At 38.5% G+C, this 25,402-nt stretch overlaps 1 protein-coding gene across 1 annotated transcript in view; it reads left to right on the top strand.

The window, feature by feature from the left end:
* Nucleotides 1-25,402, top strand: part of PIK3C2G (phosphatidylinositol-4-phosphate 3-kinase catalytic subunit type 2 gamma) — a 211,250-nt gene that overhangs the window by 26,421 nt on the left and 159,427 nt on the right. Inside the window, exons 7-10 of the mRNA XM_052790705.1 lie at nucleotides 5,924-5,994; nucleotides 13,061-13,124; nucleotides 17,897-18,019; nucleotides 24,265-24,298. Coding sequence (XP_052646665.1) covers nucleotides 5,924-5,994; nucleotides 13,061-13,124; nucleotides 17,897-18,019; nucleotides 24,265-24,298 — 292 coding nt within the window. The remainder of the gene's footprint in view (nucleotides 1-5,923; nucleotides 5,995-13,060; nucleotides 13,125-17,896; nucleotides 18,020-24,264; nucleotides 24,299-25,402) is intronic.

The following is a 25,402-nucleotide window of genomic DNA, read 5'->3' as shown; positions in this document are numbered from 1 at the left end:
CAGCATCTCTATCTTTTAAATAGAATAATATATTATTGACCCTTCTGCTGGGCAGTTGCAGGTTTCCAACATTTTCTGGCCTGAGAAATCAGTGACACGAATTAGAAATTTGATAGGAATGCATTTTGCTACTTACATGCATGTAGCATGTGGTGAAGGTATTTTTTACATGCATATACTGAAAAGAGGGAGACTCAAAAAACTTCCTGACAATCTACTCTTCAAACTTCCAAGCCAATGACTGATTTTCTACAAGTTACTCTGTCTTCAAACAGAAAAACTAAAATATAGAGCAAATGACCTATTTGGTCTATATAGATCTGCTATTACTATAGATCTCCAAAACTATTTGCTTTGGAACCTAATGATATGTTCAGGAGTCTCTTCTGAAACTTTAAAGCTTGTTTGTGTGCTAAGGAAGCAAAACTCTAGACCAATGCCATCCGGAGACTGCCTTCATGATTCTTGCTTACCTTACATAACACTGTTGAAATCGGGATGCATGGTTAAAAAATATCTGTCTGTACATGCAAATTACTATTATTATGCTTAATAACCAATATAAGTGGATACTTATAAGTAATATACAACTTTTTTTTTAACCAGACAGTGTACGAACTTTGGCCAATAACTACATGTTCTTTTGTGAATTCAGCTGAAAAAACGTATTTTTTTTAAGGTAAATGCTTGCTTCCTTTCCTTTTGTAGGAAGCTGGCATTCTGTTATGAAGTATTCAGAAAGAGGAAATTGTCTTGAACTGAGCAGTTACAAGCAAGAAATTTGGCCTGGGGCTTTACATGGAAACACAGGTCTTTCAGCCAGTGGGTGACCTTTAATTTGATTTTGGTTTTTTGAGACGTGAGATTTATTGGTCTTAACATGCTTGAAGAAAATCTTTTAAGACCCCAATTTTCAAGATGCTAGATTCCTACTAAACTTCCAAATAAGGCTTATACAGGCAACGTTAGTTTATCTTTTTAATACAGAGAAAAATATTGAAGCTCAGTTTTATACCATCTCTAGCCAGACAATGAGCTTCTGTTGACAGGATTGGGAATTCTGCAACTTGCAGATTTTTCTCCACACATTGAAACCTTCAGAATGACAATGAATGTGGAGAAAACCCAATAGTCTCTTGTCAGATGGTGGCCCAGTGTACACAGGTTACAATAATACTGAATAATGACTGCTGCACACCTGTCCTGCTCTGTATTTTAACCTAGATGGTCTCTAAAAGGCAACTCTTAAGCGCAAACTCCACAAGTCATAGTGGGTCAGAAGTGTTAAATTCCTAGTGGCTAGGTGGTGTTTAGGAAGAAATGTGCAGTTGAACAGCATAGAAGCAGAAACCTTTATCCAGATACCATTTCTAGGGAGTGCTCTGTCTATCCGAGACACCCATTTTTTCAGAGTTGTCCCCACATACTGATTATCTGGGGAAAGCATGAATCTTTGCAGTGAAGCAGCAGCAAAGAATACTTACGGGTTTCTAACAAGAGCCTCATTTGCTTCCAGAAAGGAATTTTTGGACTAAAGCAGCCAGCAAGCAGTATTTCCTGAAAGTTCAAAAACATTTTTATTTTCATATATACCAGTGTTAATGGTGTTAACGTTTTGCCAGACATAATGAGTTAAGTGTTAACTTTCTGGGCATAATCACAGATGAGAAAAGTCAGTGGTCCATCATGATAAGAAGGGGGTGATTTTTTTTCCATTATTTAAAAGTTTGTGACTTTGAGGTACTACACAATCCCTCTAAAAATAGAAGGGATCCTTTTCTTGTGCTTAAATATCCCTTGAAATTGTGCTACTGTTTAATAACCTATGATAGGGTTTAACCAGGAAGGGTGATATTTTAAGATATCTTAACTCTATCCCAGCTGAAACCAGGACAGAATTATTGATCACCCCTTTATGGTAACTGACACAGCTCTGAAAGCTTCAGGCCATTAAGTTACTTTAGGTTACTAATAATAGCAAAGAACATGAGCAGCTCTTGAGCTGGCATAAGTCATAGACCCAGAGTTTTATTCCAGCTCCAGGGTATGCTTGTGACAGAGCACTCGGAAAGGAGAGGTCCTGCTCGCAGGCCGGAGCACCAGCAAGTCTGTCAGGACCACACAAAACCTAGTGGAGGAGACACAGACTGTGGTGCATTGAAAGCTGCAGTGTTTCCTTTTGCTCTGGACTCAGTTCTGTAGATCTCTCTGGGTCTGCTGAAACCTGCTCCAGCCACACTGAATTCAAGGATCTGAGGTAGTCAACAGTGAGCTCAAGGTCAATTTTGTTGTTGTTGTTCTCTGAAACTTCTGGCTTTGTACATAAAATGCAATTAGAGGCAGTTTATGGAAAAAAAAAAGGCCTCCCTCAGAATTCATATGAAAAGATGTGAAAATAGTGTGTTGGGTTTTTTTTTGTTGTGGGTTTGTTTTTTTTTTAAGGCACAAACTTTGAGACTTTTAAGATTCTTCAGCTACCTCAGTTATGCACATATGCAGCTAATGTTTATTTTTGTGAGTTAATCTGCGCTTATTCTTGGGGAGAATTTGACCTGTGATCTATAGAATCCTTCCAAATTTTGAACTTTGGAATATGTTATTTTATAGAAAACTCCACTAAGACTGTAGTTTAACTAGTGTCACAGAAACACATGAATATCTTGACAGCCATTCTATATAATAATCACCCATATGTATTCAGGTGCTAAATAATTAACATACATCCACCTTTTGCCCTAGTCCATCAGATCCCCTTAAGCTTCTGGGTTCCTATCAATCACACATATCTCTAAGCTTCAGGGCTCCCTCCTTCCATCTGTGTCACATTGTTTCCGAATTCATCCCTTCCTATGAACTAGGTCTCCTAGTCCTATCAGTGTATGAGATCAAGGAGGAAGTTTGTCATTTATCAATCTTGTTGTGTAGCTCAAGCCTTGTCCCTGTGATTGCTCAGTTCAGATGTGCTCTGCTATTTGTAAGGTCTCCAGAGGTGGCAGTGTGACAGCTAAGCATGCAGCGACATTATAAAAATGCAGGGTGGATTTTGCAGAACACACACACTACTCATCTGTAGGGTAACGTGACTTTAAAAAAGAAAAAAAAAGCATACGACCTGCTGAGAGTCAAGACGGATGTGATTGACTGTTGCTCTTTCTAGAAGCAGCAAATTCAAATCGTGGTATTATAGCAAGCAACTATGGAGTGCTGGGTGCTATTTTCTTCCTTGAATGCATGCTGCTGATTATGGTAGCACTACAAAATATTCTCAGGGCTTGAGATGTTATACCAGTCCTCTAGCATGCACTGAAGCAGCATGATAGCTGTCAGAGGTCAGATGCTCCAAGCCTCAGAGTATGGCATGGGCAGAAGACATGAGTTGTGAGCAAAACCAGCAGTTATTAGGTCAGAGCCATATGTAGCACACTTAGTGCTGTGCTCAGGAAATGGGCATCCGTGAGCTATTTTTTTGTGTCTCATAATCATTTTTGTAGGAGCAACTTAGTGGGGTTCAGAGACAGATTCTGAAATCAGCTGAGAAAAGACCATCTACTCTCAAATGCATCCCCTAACCCCCAAGTACTTACTCTGTCTTCTCCTCTGTAATAACACGTAACACTCTCATGTCAATACACTGAGATAAGAAACACAGGTGTTTGTATAAGATCAAATGCCCAGACAAAGTGGAGCTTAGTGCTTATATCTGAGACATACTTTCAAGGCTTAATGCATGAGAATGTTTTTCTTACCTTCATCCCCTTCCATTTCATTCATCTAATTCATCTTTCACTTGTTGCCTCTATGTGATAAAAGAGATAGTAGCGCTCCAGATGGGAATTCTTTACAGAACATCTGTAATGTATCTAGCTCAGCAAGATCCCGCTCCTTAAACAGTGCTATTGCCAATTCTCTATATAGCGATCTAAAGCAGAATTAGCGTGAATTAATTCACATGTTAATTAACATATTTAAATTGAATCCAACCATAGCAGAGACACAAGTTACTTAGGAATGCTAGCTTTAGACCACTACTACACTTCAATTAAATAGAAAAAAATTGCTAGTGTGTTCACCTTCTTCTGAACAAGCTTTCAATATTTGAATTCACTAACATTCAAAATATTAGGAGAAGGCTGTTTTAGCCAAGCAAGTGAAAGACTGGGGTTTTTTTCTTTAGAAAATACAAATTTGCTTTCAAATTCGGTTTAAGAGGGGGGAAAAAAATCATATTTCATCACTGTTGGATTATGTTGTTCTTTTTTTTTTTTTGTGTTTACTGTATGAAAGTGATAACAGGGAAATATTAACAGAATTTTTTTTTCCTTACTGAAATGTTTTACTTAAGGTTAAACCATTTTTTCTACCCTTCACAAAGAACTTGAAAGTTTCATTAGTTTAGTTCAGCCTAAAATGGAGTCACTTTTTAGATTCTTCTGTATCCTTGGCCAGATACAATTTCTGTCGTCTGCTTCACCTTTAAGCGAACAAATATTTTAGATCAGTATACATGTAAATAAATAGGCTGTAACCTGGTTGCCTAAACTGTGCCCATCCCAGCCATCATTTACAGTTCTAGAGATACTAAGAAAAATAATGTCTGGCAGCTGTCCTAGCCGTTATGGAAACAGAAGCTCGTCACCACTAGATGCCTATGTGCTGTGCTGCTTTCCTGCTTCTGTTTTCTTAGTCAATTCTTTTCTCTCTCATCCCCCCACCCCTCCCAGGGTTATATCTGTTTATAAGTGTCATTCCCTTTGTAATCTTTGACCAGCGAATTTGGGGTCATGCTTGTCACAAGCCCCTCAGTAACTTTTCCCTATGAGTTATAGGGATATGGGTCAGAAAAAGGGCAGAATTTTCAGGACATGGTGGTGCTTACAAGCTGGCAGTACATGCCTAGCATGGGCTGAGCTACCTCCATGGGGTGGGAAGGGTTAAGGCATCAAAGGCAACAAATCCATGGGGCTGGAGAAAGAAATATATCTGAATTGGAACAGGTTTGGTCAGCAGAATATATGAAATAAGACAAAATCACAGAATTGTTTAGGCTGGAAGGGATCTCATGGGATCATTTAGTCCAATCCCTCTGCTCAAGGAGGGTCAGCTAGAGTAGGTTTCCCAGGACCATGTCTGGTCATGTTTTGAATATCTCAGCAGATATTCAAACCTACTCCACAATCTTTCAGGGCAACATCTTCCTGTGTTTCAGGAACATCTTCCTGTCCTTCCTTCACAATATTTTTTGTGTGTGTGTTAACATGGAATTTCACGTGTTTTAATTTGTGCCCTTTGCCTCTTGTCCTGTCAGTAAGCACTACTGAAAAGAGTCTGACTCCCTTGTCTTCATTATTTCCCATCAGATACTTGTACATACTGATAAGATTCCCCCTGAGCTTTCCCCTCTCCAGACTGAACAGTCCTAGCTCAGCCTCTCCTCATACAAAAAATGCTTTGGTGCCTTGATCATCTCTGTGACTTCACTGAGAGAAGTCCCTTCAGAAGGGTTGCAAAGGATGGTACGGGTGTTCTCTGTTCTGTTTTCTTAGAAAAGGAAGCAGCAGAGGGGTTGTGGATGAAAACCAATTTCTGCTTTGTGGCTGGTGTATATTGCCATTGCAAAAGGGTGCCTTCTGCTGTCTGTAAGAAGAAAGCAGAGGCCGGGTTTACTGAGGCTGGGCTATAGTCTTCATCTATATGTAGCTAGAAGGAACTACTGTGACAATCTGGTTTGGCCTCCTATATAGTACAACCCAGTGTAACATGAGAGAGAGTCGCCAAATAAAATTTCAGATTGAAACATCCTGAACACTCTGAAAGGACTGTTCCTAAAAGAACATGCTGACTTTGGAAAATACCAAGCAAATCTCTCCAACATGCGTTCTTTCAATCAGAATACTATATCTCACTATATGCTTCTCTTCCACAGCATGAGGATGACCAAAGACAGTTCAGTGTGAATCAGCTGTTAGAAGACAGTTGTGCCTGGAGACTGACTCGGTAAGAACATTGGTATTTAACAATATTTCTGTTTGTTCGTATTTGTAGTGAGTGTCTTGGTGTCAAAGGACAATTCTGAGACCTACTGGGGACAGGAATGATACCAAAGAGAAAGAAAATTGGTTCAATGTTTTAGACTCTTATTTTCAGACCTTCTTGATTGCTTAGCAATAATAATTTATAGATCTGTGTAATTTTTCCCCATTCTCTCCCTTTCATGTCATTGAAGGTTTCATTAGAGCTTACATGTTTCCTAAAGATTCCCAGGATTGAAGGAGTCATAATTCTCATGTGTGCATTGCTCTTAGAGAATTTTTAAGAGTAAATACTGTAGAAATAATAGATTTGCTCTTTATTATGCCTGTGTTTTCACAGTTGAGTGATGTTTTGTTTTATTTTATTTTATTTTTGTAATGGAGGCTATCTATGACAAGTTTTTAACTTGGCACTCAAAACATATCTGACTCTAAAGCTAACCTACCATGGACAAGCACTAAATGAGACAGATTCCTCATTCAACTTTCATTATGTTCCATTTCATGCACTTAGATAAAGAAGCTGTTAACACTTTTTGTAATGTTTTTCATCAATGTGTTACAAAGTACTTTGCCAAGAACAGTAAATGCCACACCTGTCATTTAGCAGATGGAGGAAAACAGACAGGTAGCGGCTTGTTCAAGGTGAATATCTGATGCTTACTGAGGACCCATCTGGTTTCCTAAGAGCATGGCCCAAATCTCCGTTCTGGTCCTTGCTACAGAGATCAAACCAATCATACAGTCTATACACACACTACTTATTGGCTGTTTTATTTCTTGTGATGTAAAGTATGTGGCCTTTTCTATTGCAAGGAGAATCTTCAGAGGGGATATATGATAAAAGATGTTGAGCTGCAAATCAACTATGGTCTGCAAAATTTCCTCTGGTACTGTAGGGCAATAAATACTTTCTTTCTTCAACCACAAGCTCAGTAAATATTGAAAAAGTAAAAGCTTGAACTGTGTTGACAGGTAGGAGAAAACATTTTCCAGCAGTGATGACCCAGAAAGATCTGTGGTCAGGCCTTGTGCTCTCAATTGCATTTCTAACTTATCTGAGAAAAAAAGGGGTAATAGCTAAGTGACAAAAGTTTGCTGCCCATAATGTGCACTGGAGCTGCCTGTGATGATTTGCAGAAGGATTTTACAATGCTGAGTTGAGTGTGTGATAAAGTGGCAGATGAAATTTTGAGAAGATAAATGTAGATGGGAGGAAACGGTCTTAAATTCACATATGAAATCATAGGCTCTGAGTTGACTTTTACCACCAGGAATGAGTTCTTGGGGTTATAATCAATAGTTCTGAATGTCAGCTTGGTGCCCAGCAGCTGCAAAAAAGATTAAACAAATGTTGGGAATTATTATGAAAGAAATGAAAAAAACAAAAAACAATATTATCCCACAGTATCAGTGTAGGGTGTTCATTTATCTTGAATATGGCTGACAGTTCTGCTTCTCCCATTTCAAATATGATGTAATAGAACTTGAAAAAGTGAAGAGAAGGGCAGCAAGGATGCTCATAGGAATGAAATCCCTTCCATATGAGAAACAAATAAGTAATAATATTCTTCATCCTGATGAAGAGATAATAGAAGATGGATATTTTATAGATGACAAGTATATGAAACTAGGAAGCACAGAGAATGTCTGCAGAAAAGGATCATTTACTGTATCTTCCAATGCAGGATAAAGGGAGTATGAAGTGAAAGTAGCAGATTCAAAACAGACAAGAGGAGGTTTTCTTTGTATAAGACCTAATTAAGTAATGTTTGCACACAGCCTGACTTAGCCAGAACTGTCTCCAGATGGTTTCTGAATATGTGCAAGGAGGGAGACGCTACAACCTCTCTGGGCAATTTATGCCAGTACTCAGTCACCCTCGATACTTCCTGTGTTTCAGTTTGTGCCCGTTGCCTCTTGTCCTGTCACCACTGAAGAGAGCCTGGCTCCCTCATCTTTGCACCCTCCCTTCAGTTGTTTATATACATCAAGAAGATCCCCCCTGAGCTTTCTCTTCTCTAGGCTAAACAGTCCCAGCTCTCAATCTTTCCCTGTAGGAGAGAGGCTCCAGTCCTTCCATCATCTTAGTGGCCCTTTGTTTGACACTTTCCAGTACATACATGTCTCTCATACTGAGGAGCCCAGAACTGGACACAATATTCCAGGTGTGGCCTCACCAGTGCTGAGTAAGAGGGGAAGGATCTCCTCCCTCAACCTGCTGGTAATACTCCTCCTAATGCAGCCCAGGATACCTTTAGCCACCTTTAGCCTTTTTTGCTGCAAGGGCACACTGCTGATACATGTTCAGCTTCCTATCCACGAGGACTGCCAGGTCCTTTTCTGCAAAGCTACTTTACGGACAGTCAGCCCACAGCATGTGCTGGTGCATGGGGTTATTCCTCCCCAGGCACAGGACTTTGCGCTTCCTTTTGCTGAACTTCATGAGGTTCCTGTCAGCCCATTTCTCCATCCTGTTGAGGTCTCTCTGGGTGGCAGTACAACCTTTTGGTGTATCAGCCACTGATGTTAAACAGTACTGGACCCAGGACTGACCCCTGGGGTACATCGCTAGTTACCAGCCTCCAGGTGGACTTTGTGCCACTGATCACCTCCCTCTGGGCCTAGCCATTGGGCCAGTTTTCAATCCACCTCACTGTCTGCTCGTTCAGCCCATAGTTCATTAGCTTCTCTATGAGGTTGTTATGGGTGACAGTGTCGTGTCAAAAACCTATGATTTCATCATGGAAGGTTATCAGGTTGGTCAAGCACAACTTTTCCTTGGTGAATCCATTCTGACTACTCTCTATCACCTTCTTGTAGTTCATATGCCTGGAAATGGTTCTCAGGTTTAGTTGCTCCATCACCCTCCTAGGGTTCAAGTTGAGGTTGATCAGCCTGTAGTTCTTTGCACCTTCCTTCTTGCCCTTCTTGAAGATGGGAGTGACATTTGCTTTCCTCCAATCTTCAGACACCTCTTCCAGTCACCCTGTTTGTTCAAAGATTATCAAGAGTGGCCTCACAATGACATCAGCCAGTCCCCTCAGCATTCATGTGTGCATCCAATCAGGGCCCATGGACATACGTATGTCCAGTTTAAGTATTCTCTAACCTGATTCTAATCTACTTCCTAGTTCATTCCAGGGACTGCTTCCTGGAGGCCATGTACATGAGACAGCGCCACTCTAGACTCCTTGCACATATGCAGTCTTCCAGTGTTGTGCTTAAGGCTTGCTCCAGGATATGCATTACATACCTTCCATGTTATGGTATGGAAATACCGCCATGACAGCCTGCCTCAAGTTATGTTGGGTATTTTGAACTGGAAACCCCCCTTTTTAATGAATAAAAACCCTACATGTCTTAGTAGCACTGTAGAGTTGGTGCTACACAGGATGCACAGCTGGTTCTATCTAACTGTGGCTTCTCCAAGTATTGTAAACACAAGCCTTCACGCACTCCTTAACTTAGGGATCAAAAAATCACTCCCTGGAGCAAACTTTAGCAGTGTTTACATATTCTTTTTCCCCATTAGATGCAACTATTTGAGCCGAAAGCACTAGCACAATTATGTTGAGAAGGTACTTAGATTTGAAGCACTACCAAAATTATAAGGTGAGCCATACAGTGAAGAAAAGCCCTTTTTCTAGTAAGCGGCACCACCCTAGTATTTTTTGTGAGTAGGCCAGTCAATAATATCATACCTAGTCATAACAGCTGTTTCTACCAGCACATGCAACATCTTCGTACTTATTCTGCACTGGAATGTATTTTTGCAACATGTTATAATTCCTCAATTCTATATCTAGCTAGGGCTGTATTAGAGATGGAGTAGATGGATGCAGTAGAATGGGCTCAACACAGTCTCTGCAAATCTGCCTGGCACCTAGGAAGGCCAGCAGATTGCTTGCCTATATTGCTGTGTCTTCACAGCTGTGAGTACTTAGATTAGCTAAATAAAATAATGCTTATGGTTGTCTGCATGTACTGTAGTTACATTTCTGATTGTAGCACACAAACATTTGTGTTTTAGAGAACATATTGATTGAGATGCTCAGTCTGCTTAGATCCAGCAGAGAAGGAAAAAGAACTGTTTGAAGTTCTTGAGATGAATTAAAAAGAATGAACTAGAACCTTACCTCTGTAATAATCAGATTTGTTCTCACAGACAAATGTGAACAAATAAATCCAGCAGCCCCTGCATCGCTTCACACACTGATTTTCATAGCTTGAAAACCAAACACAATGTAAATCAATGAGTGCATCAGAAGAACTACAGTCCATCGGCCCATAATCTCAGATGCTGAGGTGCCAGTAACTAACATGATGGCTAGTCTGATCTATGCAGTTAAGCACAGCTTAGTTAGGCAGCATGGTGATAAACAGCATTTTAGAAAGGAAACCTAACATTGCTCTGCAGTAGGTGCTGCTGCCAGGAAACTGAAAAATGAATGCTGTAAGTATATGCTGTATACTTGTCGTCTTCCTCCCATTTAGACTAGCTCAGATGCAAGACTGACTCTCTCAAATTGTTTGTACTTTCCTTTTTTCTTTTCTTTTCTTTTCAAAACTATTGTACCATGTTGCCTTGCTAAAAGCTCCAAAAATTTGCTCAATGTCAAAAAACCACTGAATGTTCATGGGTTGGTTAGCATTGCCATATTTATACACAGTTGTTGTTTAACCCCAGCCAGCAACTAAGCACCGCTCACTCACCTCCCTCACAGTGGGATGGGGGAGAGAATCAGAAGGATAAAAGTGACAAAGAACTCATGGGCTGACATAAAGACAGTTTAATAGGTAAAGCAAAAGCCGCACACACAAGCAAAGCAAACCAAGGAATTCATTCACCACTTCCCATGGACAGGCAGGTGTTCCGTCATCTCCAGGAAAGCAGGGCTCCAGCACCCCTAACGGTGACTTGGGAAGACAAACACTATCAATCCTAATGGCCCCCCCCCCCCCTTCCTTCTTCTTCTCCCAGCTTTCTATGCTGAGCATGACGTCCTATGGTCTGGAATATCCCTTGGGTCAGTCGGGGTCAGCTGTCCCGGCTGTGTCCCCTCCCAACTCCTTGTGCCCCCCCAGCCTCCTCGCTGGTGGGGTGGGGTGAGGAGCAGAAAAGGCCTTGGCTCGGTGTGAGCACTGCTCAGCAGTAATGACAACATCCCTGTGTTATCAACACTGTTTTCAGCACAAATCCAAAACAAAGCCCCGTACCAGCTACTATGAAGAAAATTAACTCTATCCCAGCCCAAACCAGCACAACAGCTATCAGAGATGTGCAAGTATGAACTATGTCTGTGTGGTAACATATGAGTATTATTAGTTATCTAGCAGCCAAAGATTCAGGATAGCATTAGTAGAGGTATTTTGATCATTGTTACAAGTTGCTGGATTTGTTTCCTATTTATTATGTAAAATTATGGCTACTTTATACAGAAAATTCTCTAGGGTAGAATAAACTGATGGAAAATATGTTAATTTTTTGAACTAGTATTATAACTTACAAAATTATTCTGAAACCTGCATTTAGGCCAAGCATGCTGATAAATATGCTTACCTGTATGCAACAAGGCAAGCTCATATGTCCAGAACTACTTTTGAGCTGGGTAATGCTATGAAAAAGATGTTATGCCTGGAGACTTGGTCAAAGCCAGAGCAACAACTTGTATCAGCTATGATTTAACAGGATTACAGGAGGAATTGCCAGACAGCTACTCAACACACAAACTGCCTGGCTAGATAAGACTAGTGCAGATTGGAAATAAAAAGCTGTAAAGGCAAAACTATCTGTAGGAGGAGTTGAATAGTAGGCATCTACAGGAAAATGCACTCCGGTATTAGCACAGGGAAGGCTGCCCAACATTTCTCTATTCTGTATGATGATTTCAGTGCAATGACTCTCTTTCCTTCTCTTGCCATACAACATATATAATGAAAGTCTAACCACGTACCATGAAACCTCTACTTTGGACCGTAGTTGCAATGCTAATCTCTGATTGCTCAGTTAGCCCAACTAAGATACGTGAGGACACACACAATTTCTCTGTAAACAATAGTCCATTTGCTTTGAAGCAATCAAAAGACTTTTGCGACTTACAGCTACCAGACTGCAATGAGGGGAAAATTCCTTCTAAGCTTTCTGAAGAGAGAGAACCCTAATACAAAGGGTCGGTGGGAAATATAAAAGGAAGAAAAAGTCAAGGGTAAAGTGACAGAGTAAAACAAATAAACACTGAATATAAATTGCAATTTCCACTTTTCCATAAAAGCACATGCAAACCCTAACTACCACTGAGGACCACCAAGGCAATAATGTGTCCATTTTACCAATCAGTAGGCTAGGCAGGGTGTGGAAATGGGAATTAAGGTTTCTGTACCCTTTCCTGAAGATTTGACCCTACAGAGGTGGCCTTCAAAGGAAAAGGAAGGTGTATTCCTGTGCGTAACAACCTTAGCCATGGTCTCATAGGCACCTTTTTTGTTTTGTTCTAGCAGACAAATAAACGACAGCTAGAATTTCACTGTGCTTGAAACACAGAGAATTACGCAAATGCTTTTTAAAAGCAAAACTCTGATTCTGGTTATCTGTTGGGGAGAGCACTTGGAGCCTGTGGTTCTAAAATGGTGAGGTTTACAGCTGAAGCGTCAGTCCTGGAGTTCGATGTAGAGAGGTGTATAGTCCTGTTCATGATCCTAATTCATTTAGTGAAATTTTGCTAAGGCACAGCAATCTGCCTGTATAAACTTCATGGTAACTTCTGTAGCATGACAAAGGCATGGAACTACAGTGGTGTATGTCTATCTACAAAAGTAAAACAAATTCACAGCTTGGGATTACCAAAAAACCATGGACATCGAGGCCTAATTACATGACGTCTACATAAACACTTGTCCTTATTTTATACCAACATAAAATCACTGTCAATTAACTATTCCCAATTTATAGAGGCGGGGGGGGAGGCAAACCTGTTCTCTTTATCCAGTTGTTATTAACTTGATATTGTTTTCTTTTTTCTGATTTCCAGACGGAACCTTGTCTCGGTTATTATGAAATATAGAGGTCAAGTGGAATATCTATTGCAAAATGAGGTATTTGTTCTCTGTTCCTTATACCAGAAAAGCATTAACTTCTACGTCAAAGGTATCTAATTATTAAACTCTCTCAAATGCAATTAAGGAAGACTTTTAATTAAGGCTGTTTAACCTGACTTTGAAAGGATATAAATTCTCTTAACAAAATGTGGCTTGAGATTAGGAAGAAAGTGCACAAAATTAAAATATCAAAGGTGACTGTTTGTAAGTGTCAAGGAACCTCTAAATAAAAACAGGATTATTTGGGTTGGCAGTATAATATTTGGAATTAGTAGAGGTATAATACACTGTACGTATCTGCAAAATTTGTCCCTGATTTTGCAAACCCACAAGCCAAATGTTTATATATTAGGATATATATTTAAGCATGAGACAGTTTGCAGGATTAGGTTTAGGCAGCAAAAACTCATAAAAGCCTTATTTTAAAGTGTAGTGGGCTGCCAACTGAATGTTACATGTTTGAAGGAAAAATCTCTTAGGAAACCTCTGCTAACTAATGTTTTAAGGACAAAAGTCTAAAGGACAAATGCATATTTGAGTGATAGCTTGGAAGAAACCAAATGGCTATTTAATCTGGATTTGAGGTTGTCATGCTAACCGACTTTCTAGGGTTTGGAACTGGAAAGAAAATGAAGTAAATTAGTAAAATCAAAGAATACTGCTTTAGTGTGGAGATATTCCAGTACATCCCTTCTGGAGTTAAAACTTATTATGCTGAAGTATGGTTTTCTTTGAAATATATGTTAAAAAATAAAATTCTTATTTTGTTTCAGAAAACTGTCACCTGTATTCAAGTCCAGATTTTAATCTTTGTGTATATTCTTGATACACGGGTATTTCTATATTCTATTATATATATTAGTTTCTACATTGTTGTGTAAATCTTGGACACTTTTCTTTTGCAAAATGCGTACAAATTTTAAAGCTGTTGAACTGTGCCTAGCTACAAAGTAAAGCTCTACTTTTGATACTGTGTAAATATTCACCAAACTTTCCTTTGTAAGCAACTTCTCAAAGGGGACTATTTAGTGTATAAAATGTGATGCAGTCATAACCATTTGAGAAATTGAGGTCCCCAAGCTCAAATGTGCATATATATTTCTTTACTGAAGTAAACCCATCAGTGTAGTTATTCACATTCACTTGAAATTTTAGGGCCTAAAGTAAGAAGATTCCAAATTCAAAGAAAGCTATAATCTCAACATTAATGAGGCATAACAGTCCACCCTCTGCAACTGCCGCTCTGTAGATATTCCTCAGACCTATAATGAAGCACTCTTAAACTTGTTTTTGCTAAAGATTTTTACCTTGAGTAAGCAATTACTTGAGATCATTAAGTTTTTATAAAGGGAAGACAGGACATTTTTCAAATATTCATGCTATGCAACAAATATGCATGTGTTACTCTAGTGCTAAAATTCTCCATAGTTTATTTTTTTAATAAGGTCTTGCCTACACAGGGACGCTCAATAAAGTTCATATGAGTTACTTAAAAGAGCAGGATTGCAAGTTAATGACATAGGTCAGATCACCAAGCAGATGTTTTCATTCAGAGGCGTCAAATTGTATATCAAACCTATAATAATTAAAACTAGCGTTACTGCTTTGCTTTAATAAGTGGCTTGAAAAATTATGGAGCTGTAATGTAATGTTATAGTCATAAATACATAGTAAAGAAAGCAAAAAATAAGAAACCTTTACTTGTTCTTTGAATCCTTGTTTACTTATTTTCTTTAACATATGATTCCTTTAAGAAAGTTTAAAATTGGGATCTTAATAACTGCTCCCTATCCCAAGGTTACACAAGATCACACTCACATCACTGGGAGGGTTGTTACCCTTCTGACTCGCCACAATCCACCCTCAGCACAGGCTGAACTTTAAGCCACTGGGATTTACTCACATATACTAAGTTAAGTACACACGTACCTGCTTGAATTCTGTATTCAGCTGGAACTTCCTTAAGCATTCAGTTTTAATCAGACAGGTCTTGTGATTCTCAGTTAAAAAAAAATCAATTATTTTTTTGCACATTTATCTACCTACTTCCAAATTCACTTGTTCAAGGATGTCTGTTAAAAAGCCTTGGAGATACCAATACTTCTGACTTATGTGACAAGCCCACTATCATTATTAGTAGTAATGATCGATAAATGGAAATTGCATTTTATGATGGATAATGCCTCTATAAAACGAAAATGAAAAAAAAAAAAGTTTAGGATATTTGGCACAAGATGGGGCTGGGATTGATGCTGTTCGGGTTGAAATGTAAAGAGTATTCCCAGAGAATGTGTGCAGTCAGACAACTAGCCATTTTGATTGCCCTAATAATCACTTGACGTGCACTTCATTTTTAAATCTATTCAGAATGTACTATTTATGTAGAGAGAAAACTTTGTAAATTTTTAATACAGAGTGTAGAGTTCTAGAATGAAGTAGCATTTTTTAATCGTGTAAATAATTTAAACACCAAAATATCCTTCAAAGGTTCTGCTGGTATTTGAATATGTAGAGGGAAAAAAACCATATACAAGATGCTGATTATAATTCTTTTGGACTTTTAGAAAATGTAAAACTTCTGTAAGAAATTAATCTCTGTCTTCCCTTCTTTGGGACAAAAATCAATTTCATATGTCTACATAAGGAAAAGGAAATCTCTTTACATGATAATATCCAAAAAGAGAAATAGTGTGAAAGAAGTCATCATTCATAGTATACAATATTACACAATTTTTTTATATGCTTACTCTCCTTGATCTGCAATCTGCTCCTTAGAAGTAGCTACCATATAAACAAAGTCTATGGTAGAGTAGCTTCTATAAAATATTAAGTACTTTGTTAATTTATCTCTAAATGGAATAGTATATTATACAGAAATGGATACATTCCTCAAGATACCCAACTCTCTTTGTGGAACAGCATATATATGTACATACAAAATATATAAACTGTTGGGTTTTTTGGCTTTGGTTGGTGGGGTTTTTTTGTTGTTTTTGGTTTTTTCTGTCCAGCATATAGGTGTTTCTCTACTCAAGGATTACTCTTGTGTATGTCTATTGCTCATGTACCCCTCAGAAATTGCCCTGCATGAATGTGTCTTTATAGGCATAAAATCCCTTGTTCTAATAATCCATATCCACTTGTGAAGAAGAAAAATGCTAAATTAAAATGTACTTAAATGCTAAATTAGAATTATATTTAATTTTTAATTACAAGCTATATATAGTAATTAAAAATTATATATGTATGTATATGTGTGTGTGTGTGTATATATATATGCATTTCTTTAACAACTCCACAGTAAACTAGCATGTATAATGCTTTGGTTTGTCAGTGTTATACATGGTAAGAAAGCCATACCATTTTTACAGGTTTCTACTTCTGCTGGCAATGTATGTGTGCATAGAGAGTAAATCCTGCAAGAGTTCAATTTAAAAATCTAAGTGGTAGGAAAGAAATATGAAAGAAAGGAAATGCACTCCTTATAAATTGGCAGAAGAGTGAATCAACTTCAGACCAAAGGAGGGTCTAAAGTTCTCAAGAGATCAGTCAGCCATAGCCTTTTTCTCTCCAGAACCTCTAGTACGAAAACATGTTGCTGTCTTTAATTACTAAAAAAAAAACCCCAACAACTTATATTTAAAAGAATTCTGACCACCAAATATTTGAGGATATTTTATGTAATTCATTCCTCCTTTAGTTCTGCTCAAGGCAGGTAATGTGGAATTAGTAACCTCAATATATTTTTACATTTATTTGTATTAATGACAGGTGGTAACCTTCTCAGTACAGTCTGCATATAGACCTTAAGCTTGAAGATAGAAAGTTCATCTTGCTACAATTTTTCTTTTTCAGGCATTAAATGGATTAGTTAGAGAAATGGCTTTATCAGTACATAGACATTCTGTAGCACACTAAAAGGAACATTTATCAGTGCAGAAACATGGAGAATATTTACAGGAGAGCTTCTACGTGGTCAGAGAATGTATTTTAAGGTTTAATGAAGTGATCAAACTATGCAGGAAACCCATGAATTTTTATTTATTTATTTTCCTGAACACAGAGTACTTGATATTTGAAGATTGCATTTGCCTTCCTTTGGGATCCAAATTTTTTTTCTTGAATTCCCCAAAGTAATCCTGAGATTATTAATCTAGAGATTTTTTTCATATGGTAATATTTAAAGGTCTAAATTTATTATCAATAAGATTTAATAATTTGAACTATATATATATTTTGTAGAAAAGCTAGTTGCAGAAGTATTCAGTCCACAGGTGTCAGATTATACAGCCTCCCACACAGTCACTATTTTTAAGAGGAACATGGCTGTCTGCCAGCTCTCACAGAGATGGTAGGAGACAATAGTAGGGATAAATTTACAGTATCATAAAAACCTCAGAAGGTTTGTGAGTCATTTGGGTTCAGGTTTCCTCAGAAGTTTCTTTACAGTGCTTCTATGCTCATGAAGTTCAGACAAACCAATGTTTTGCCTCAAAATCAGTCTTAGATACCAAATTCGTTGCATTTTTCAACAAGGCACATTTTGTGGTAGATAACTGGACTTCAACAAAAATTATGCTATCCTTAGGAAACTACTGGTTACTAGCGATTTCAACATAGCCAGACTAATGCATGGTGTGTTTGAATTTTGCATGAGCAGATATGTTTTTCTACATCTTCACTGGCATGAAGTTTATGGTAAGGTGTTCCTGCTAAATGGTATGTGTCTACTGTTTGCTTTTTTAATTTTCTTTCTTTGCTATCAACAGCACAAGGTTGATAATGTGATTGAAGTAGCTAAAGCAATCTGCAGTGTCCTCTGTTTTGTGGAAACCAGAGACATTACTGATGCAGTCAAGAAACTCCGTGCCGTGCCATTGGCAAAAGCACAGGTAAAAGATGCAAGTTGATGTCCTATTTTTCTCTTTAAAACTGGATCTTGAATGGGTATCACTAATTTTCTGATTGACCAATGTCTTACTACATATATCTTACTGCATATTTTCTCTCTGACAAGTATTAGGTAGAGGCACTATAAAAAAAGAAAAGATTGTTGACAATGTGTAATAGAGGAGCAACAGAGGATTTGTCTTGTGTTTAACTGTAACTGATATGCTCTGGTCGTTCCTTCTTATTCCCACCAAACATACAAATCTCTCCTTTGCCACATCACCTATTGACCAAGTCATGCAATTTCAAAGTATTTGATTTTTATATATTTAGCATAGCTTGTTAACAATAAAAAAAACATTCCTTCTGTAAATGTCACTTAAATTATGAATTTTTCAGATAGAAATGTCTCTGCTATTTATGCAGAGAAGGACCAGCATCATATAGTCCTGATTTTAGTTGGAATACTCAGAACACTGAAGTGGGTTTTCCAGGGGATACTGTATAATTGTGAACTGGGACTTTGGAGGGCAGTATCTGTTCTCAGTTTTGTCATCAGCCACTTTGGTATGATCTCGGACAAGTCACTATGATGTATTTACAGAAGTTCTAAGCATCCAAATATTCTTTTGAAGTCAGCATCTTAGAAATATAGGTGCTCATCGAATTTGAAAATCAAGCCATTAATCAATTGGATTTAGTCTAGTGTAACCTTAAGTCATGCTATTTCTTTCCCACCGTAATGAAATACCCTCTTCACACTTTTTAAAAAAGTTTAATAAGTTACTAAGGATTTTTTTTTTCTTTCCTTGTATGGTCTCTGTCTTGTCATTCTTTCTCACAGCAAATACTGTTTAGAAAAACATGCCGAACTGGGAAGGTGCTTGTTTTCTCAGACGGTTACCTGCTTACAAAACTTTTATTCTTTCTCTTTATTGTTTTGGGGTTTTGGGGTTTTTTTAGCCCATGGCTTGTGATATGTGTAAGAACACCTAGGACAGGAAAGTAAACAATGGGATAACGAGTGTTAACTGAGTTAACTAGTGAGTGTTAATTAGAAACATGTCTAGCTACATAAGTGGAATTTATTTAATTATGCCTGATACGCAGTTTGAGGTCCCAAATATAAGACTGGTGAAAGCTACCATAATTATTTTTATAACATTTCTTGTGTCATAGGAGTGATATATAGCAAATTAATTATATACTGTCATCCATATACACTTACTCTTGATAGGTTCAAACCCTCAAATAATCATCTTACAGGGGTAAACTTCTTCCTGAGGTGAAAAGACTCACTGAAGAGCAGAAAGTATGTTAGTTAAAGAGGCTCCAGAGAGGTTCAGAAAACCTCTTTTCTTAAATCTCTGCATTCTTAGCCTCTTCTTATTCCTCTTAGACTGGGTGGAAGGAATAGCTTCCAACTTAGGTAAGGTGCAGGACCCAAGCAAATCAACCCTAGAACATCAGTGTAGCTCTCTGCAGGTCTGGGTTGTAAGTAAATCCCTGCACCGTGTTTCTGGAACAGAGGACACTAGACATCACAGAGCAGGCATTGCTGCATGGCCCTGGGCAGAAACAGCTGTGGCCTTCTGGAATTACTTATACGGGTGCTGTCTCTCTGAAGGTTGGCAATTATTGTTAAGGACCAAGCTGCAAGAAACAACATAGCTCTAGGGTTTTTTGTTGTTGCTCAGAGCTGACCAGGCTGATTCACTTAAGCACCTTCTCTTTCTTCCCTTCTAGGTCATGACTCACTGTAAATCTTGTTTCTATAGCATCCTAAATCTTTCCATGTCCACTTCAGCATCAATTATTAGAAGTCACTATTCTGGGTAAATTCCAGTATAAATGAGTCTGTGACAGCACACATTTTATCTGGCATGTTGTTGACTTAAATGGAAATGACTTTTCTTAAATGGCGATAATCTTATTCCTGTATATTAGAGGGCAAATACAGTAGACAATGAAATAAAAGACATAAACAAGGGATTCACATGCTCTGCTTTTCAGTTAAACCCCAGGCTGCCCTGAGAGGCATCAGGAAGATCAGCATCTTCCCCTTGAGAAAAGTATTTTGTCAACCCAGAATCTTTCTTGAGATAGATAAAGAGCTTGGTCCAGTAAAAAGATAGGGAGGACAGTAACAGAACATGTTCTCCTTTAGGAAGGAATTAGAGCAGAAGAAATGCATTGGGAATAATTTCTTAAAAGATTTCTTTTGGAGTTAAGAAAAATTTAGTATGTTTTCTCTTTGAGTGTTCAGGCCAGCTCTGTGAACCCAACATGTAAACTGCCTTCTACGACTGGCTTATATTTACTGAGTATCCCTGAGTCCATTTTCAGCCCCATCCTCTCTGAATTCCAGCAGAGAGATAGATATAGTGGTCAAAGAGTGAAATCCGTTCCTATTAGTGTGGCCTGTCCTGAGCAATCAGAAAACCCTAAAGGTCATGCTGTGAAGAACAACATAACAGGATAAAACCAAAAGAGTACAGGTCATCTTTTTCAAGTCTGAGGTTTCTATTGATGTTCATGTTTGCTTCTGCTTCTCTTCTGAGTCACTGGCATGCAAATACTGTTTTTATTTTAGAGATTAAGTGATTGTTACAAGGCAAATAATTGAATTATGAGCTGATCTATCCCATTGTAAAAAACAAACAAAAAATAACAAACAAACAAAAAATAACAAAAAATAACAAACAAGCAAACAAAAAAACATGCTCCAAGTGTTCCCAGCTTACCATCTCTCATTCTCCAGCAAGAGTCCAATTTCCAATTACACTGTGTCCAATATATACAGGTTCTGCTGAACCAACTTCCGTGTACTTCCTCGCACAGAGGAAGTAATACACTTTTCTTTTTCTCTTTCACCTATTTAAATTATAAGCTCTTCAAAGTAAGGAACGCCTCTCCTTATCTATATGTACAGTCTCTAGCACAGTAGAGTGCTGGTCCTGGCTGTAATCTCCAGAGGCTAAAAATGATAAGTGGTGGTGATAATGATGGTGTTTGCTCATCTGTAATGAGTGAAATGATACTGTTCCTGAATAACCTCTTCTGAATGTTAAAAAGATTCTGTCCTGACTGAATATTTTATCACTAGTCTTAAAACATTTTTCTGTCCTAATATTCACCTAAGAAGCTGCTCCACATTTCTCTTGGAGACTACTGACTAGATTGTTACTCATTTTTTAAAGTTTTTAAGTTATTGAGGTTTTGTTCCCTTAACGTTCCCTTTCAGGTTTGGTTAGCTGAACTGGTTGTCTGTCCCTTGAAGCCTTCCTGTAAAGGCTGTCTATGACCTTGACTAACACCCCTCTCCCCCTTAGTCCCTCCTTGGTGAAGCAGACCTGACTAACAACTGACTTCAAACAAATGGAGGAAAAAAAAAAAAAGAAAGTAAAAAACCCCAACTGTTCCTGCACCAGCAAATGCCATTGCTGCTGCTTGCTTTTTACTCCTTTGAGAAATAAGTGCTAGGACAGTCGATTAGACTTCAGCAATCTAGAAAAGCTTCAGTTTTGATTTTATAAAGAGCTTCATCTTTCTCAGCAGCAACTGAACTATAAATGTCATAAAAGCAGTAAAAAATATTTCTGCATGTTCTGTAACTCGAACGTTGTTCCATTTTATGAAAATAGAAATTACACATTATATGCAACTACCTCATGTATAGAATAGTATATAAATATAACAAATCAGGTTTTATCTGTTTATCAATATTTATACAAAGACAATGGACCAGCTTTCCTATCTGTATCAACATATGTAGCCAAAATTAGTACTCAGCAGTTGGATGTTTGATGGAATACCAACTCCTCCAAACCTTTTTTGAGTTAAACTCATTCTGAAGTGTAAGGGCATTTTATGTGAATTCTGGGTACCGACAAAATTAGCATATCTTGTCAGTCTGCTTGAATTGTTTCTATTATGTTCATCAGCATAGTACCCCCAAGACTTTTTGTTAGGTAGGAAGGGCTTTTTTTCAGACAAGCAGGTAACTTGCACCACAAGTAAAATGAAATTTTTGAGGCTACCTGTTACATCTCAAGTGCTGCAGCATTACACATAGGGTAAGGGAGAAATGCCAGAAAAAAGGTTCCAATTGCTTTTTCACCATGGTTTCCTGATGTTTTAGTGTAATGTATGGTTGTGGTTTTGTGTGGAATACCTTCTAACGCATCCATTTGGCAAGCTCCACGTGCACATGATGCCTCAGGGAAATTACTGCTTACTTTTTCCAATGTAAATTACATAGGGTGCCAGTATATGTTTGTGTATACATGCCTGTACACGTGTGCTTGCATACTTCAAAAAAAAAAAAATCTCAATGTGCTTCTATTTAATTCTGGTTTTATGAAAAAGAAAAGAAAAACAAACTTACTTCCAATCTTCTGTGTTTAATTAAACTGTATTTATTACCTCCTTACTGCCTCCTCACTGCCAGTACTGTGCATTGCTGTACTGTGGTTAAGAGATTATGAAAGCAACTGGCACCAGGGATAGTTTCTTCTTAACTGATTGCATCTCTTTATAAGTTTGATTCATTCAGTCTCTAACCAACCTAACCCTGGGATTTTAAAATCTGTTCAGGGAAAACTCTGGGCATGCTGCACAATTAATGTTTTTCATCTCTTTTTTTTTTTTTTTTTTTCCCCTTCCTTTCTTATAGCAGCTCACAAAAAGTCCTAGGAGATCAAATCCTGCCAGAACAGGCATTAATCCACTATATATTAAATGGGCTACACTATGTTGAAATTATGAGCTCTGTTCCAAAAGGTTGTTTACTTTCCAAAATTTGAGAGAATTTAACAAAGGTCTCTGTTCCCGTTTGTCTTACTGCATTATAAAGATTGTGAAAACATATTTCTCAGCCTGGAGGTTGCTTTTCTCCCCTCAAGTAAGCATTTGACTTCCCTTCATATTTACCAGACAAATTCTGGCAGCTCCACAGGGAGAGTGTACATCCAACATTGTACTACTCGTGTCACCTCTGCATGCATTGTAATTTTTAAGAAGCATCTTGCTGAATACATATGTACTAACACAAAGCACTGTCAACTCTCTACAAAGAGATTAATGACTGTAAAGTATAGTAAACCTTTCAGGGACATGTGTTCAAACAGTGCAAGCCATGGGCAATACTGAAACACAGAATTAACTTGCTAGTGCCTCTGGTCAAGACTTGTACCTCAGTAACTTATTTCTATGTCATCTTGGTACATGCAAGTCTGATGTCAGAGCCAGGCAAAGATGGAGCAGATTGAGCAGTCAGCAAGGGAAGCTGGTCGCCCACACTTGTCCCACCTGGGGCTGTGGGTGCTGCCCGTCCTCCTGGGAGATGCACCGAGCTACCTGCCTCGACGGTTTTTCCTGTGTGGATGGGAAGGGACAGGCAGTGTAGCAATATTGAATTTTGTCCAGTGTCTGAGAAGCCTGGAGTGAGGTCTGACTGATGGCAGTTATTGTACTTGGGGATTTAATAAAGCAGCTTTAAAAAAAAAAAAGAAGAAAAAAAGTTTAATTAGGCTGGTCAGTTCAGCCTAAATAACTGGCCTGACCTTTCAGTGGTCATAAGCACCCAGCAGTTCCTGCTGACAGCAGTGGGATGTGAGAGGTGGGAATCCGGATACTGAATAACTGTTAAGCACCAAGAGCTCTGTTTAGGCACCAAGGGCATAAACACCCTCTAAATCCCTGCACCTAGTATTTTCTGTTTGCTGTCTCTGGTTAGCTGCCTGCTCAAAGGCCTTTGAAAAGCATAGCTATTTTTGCTGATTTGGCACAGGAATGTAGGTGAAATGTAGGCCATTTGAGTGGAGACTCGATACTCCTCAGCTTTGAAAAGGATGCTGAGGCTCTGCCTGCTCAGCGTGGTTGTGGGATTCATGTCTGAATATATAATGCATGTGACGGCATGAAGAGGGGATTCTTATCTCTGTCACACCAGTGTAGAGGCTGAAAAACTGTATGCACCTCAAATGTTACTAAGTGCTTCTTTGTATCTTGACATGCCTAAATACTGTCAGAAATCAGGTTCTGGGTGACTTGTCTGAGATGGTAGAGAAAGTAGGTTCTGGTACTCTGAATCGCAGTCATGTCTTCCGTCATCATAAGATTAGGATACAACCTTCCCCTTTCTCACCTTATTTTCCCCGAGTACTACTCCTAACACCATTATAACTGCTATCTGGTCTTTTCTGAAGTAACTGATTACTTTTTCCCTCGGGTTTTGTCTTTACAGATTTCACTTCAAAGTGTGGAAACACCAAACAAAGGTAAAGTGTTATCTTTAAAATGTTAATTCAAGATGTATCATCAGAAAACACACATTTTGCTATTTGTTTGTATTAGTGAACTGTTACAGTTGGCATATTGCAGATGTTTACATATTTAGTCATATTATACGGTAATTAAGACAAGTTAAAATCTGAGTGATCTAAAAATATAAATAAAACATAGCATTTCCCGAAACTAATCTGGACATTCAAATATGGAGAACAAACAGTAGAGTGAAAGAACTGATTACAGTTAGTGGTGGTCATAGCAGTTGTCCTTAATCTCAATTTTTTCTGTGGAGAAAAGGGAAAATAAGGAACTTCATGAAAGCCTAAAAAATTGTTTAGTGTATGGTTTTCCTGCTCAGCTCCAATAGCTTTCATTCCTTCCTCCTTAAGCTTTTGGGTTTTGCTGTCTTTTGTTGTGTAAATAGTGTGTTGTCTTAAATGATATACTGTCATAAGAAGAGTAGGTTAATTAACAGTAACAGACAAAATCGTAAACCCTGCCTTACTCAGTTCCTAGTTAAAATTGGCTTAGATTCATTGGCTAGTGCCCAGTACTATTGGCATTATTGCAGAGCACCTCGCAGGCTGAGATGTACAGGAGTCTGTTCTGTCGTGGGTGCCTGTGTCGGGCTCCTGGAGGGGACAGCCACACTGGGGCATGGCTCCTGCTCTACTCCTCTGTGGCTGGCCTGCGACATGCAGCTGGGGCTGCTACGTGGATGCTTTCAAAAGGCCCTCCATCTGAACGCTGGGGTGGGCTGTGAAACAGTGGTCTCTCTCCATTTCGTTTCAGGAAAAAGTGGCTGCTGAGATGCTTTTTTTTTCCTCTTTCTTTTTTTTCTCCGTCTGCTTTTCTCGATTGCAGTGTGCTCAGAGAGGCAAAAAGGTGAACCAACCACAAAGATCGCAGCAGCCCTTCAAACACAGAAGTGGTTCAAATACAGGATTCCAAATGCCAGGCTTGTTTCACCATTATTCGACTTCATGAACAGCAAACAAAGAAACAGCAATTGTATTTGTAAGCTGCCAGGAAAAGCTAAGCAGCTGGAGGGCCAGGGGAGTGGAGGGAGAACACGCAGGTGCAGAAGGGAGGAG

The sequence above is a fragment of the Harpia harpyja genome, chromosome 6 (assembly GCF_026419915.1).
Source record: "Harpia harpyja isolate bHarHar1 chromosome 6, bHarHar1 primary haplotype, whole genome shotgun sequence".
Taxonomy (NCBI): domain Eukaryota; kingdom Metazoa; phylum Chordata; class Aves; order Accipitriformes; family Accipitridae; genus Harpia; species Harpia harpyja.
This window is presented reverse-complemented; position numbering and strand designations above follow the sequence as displayed.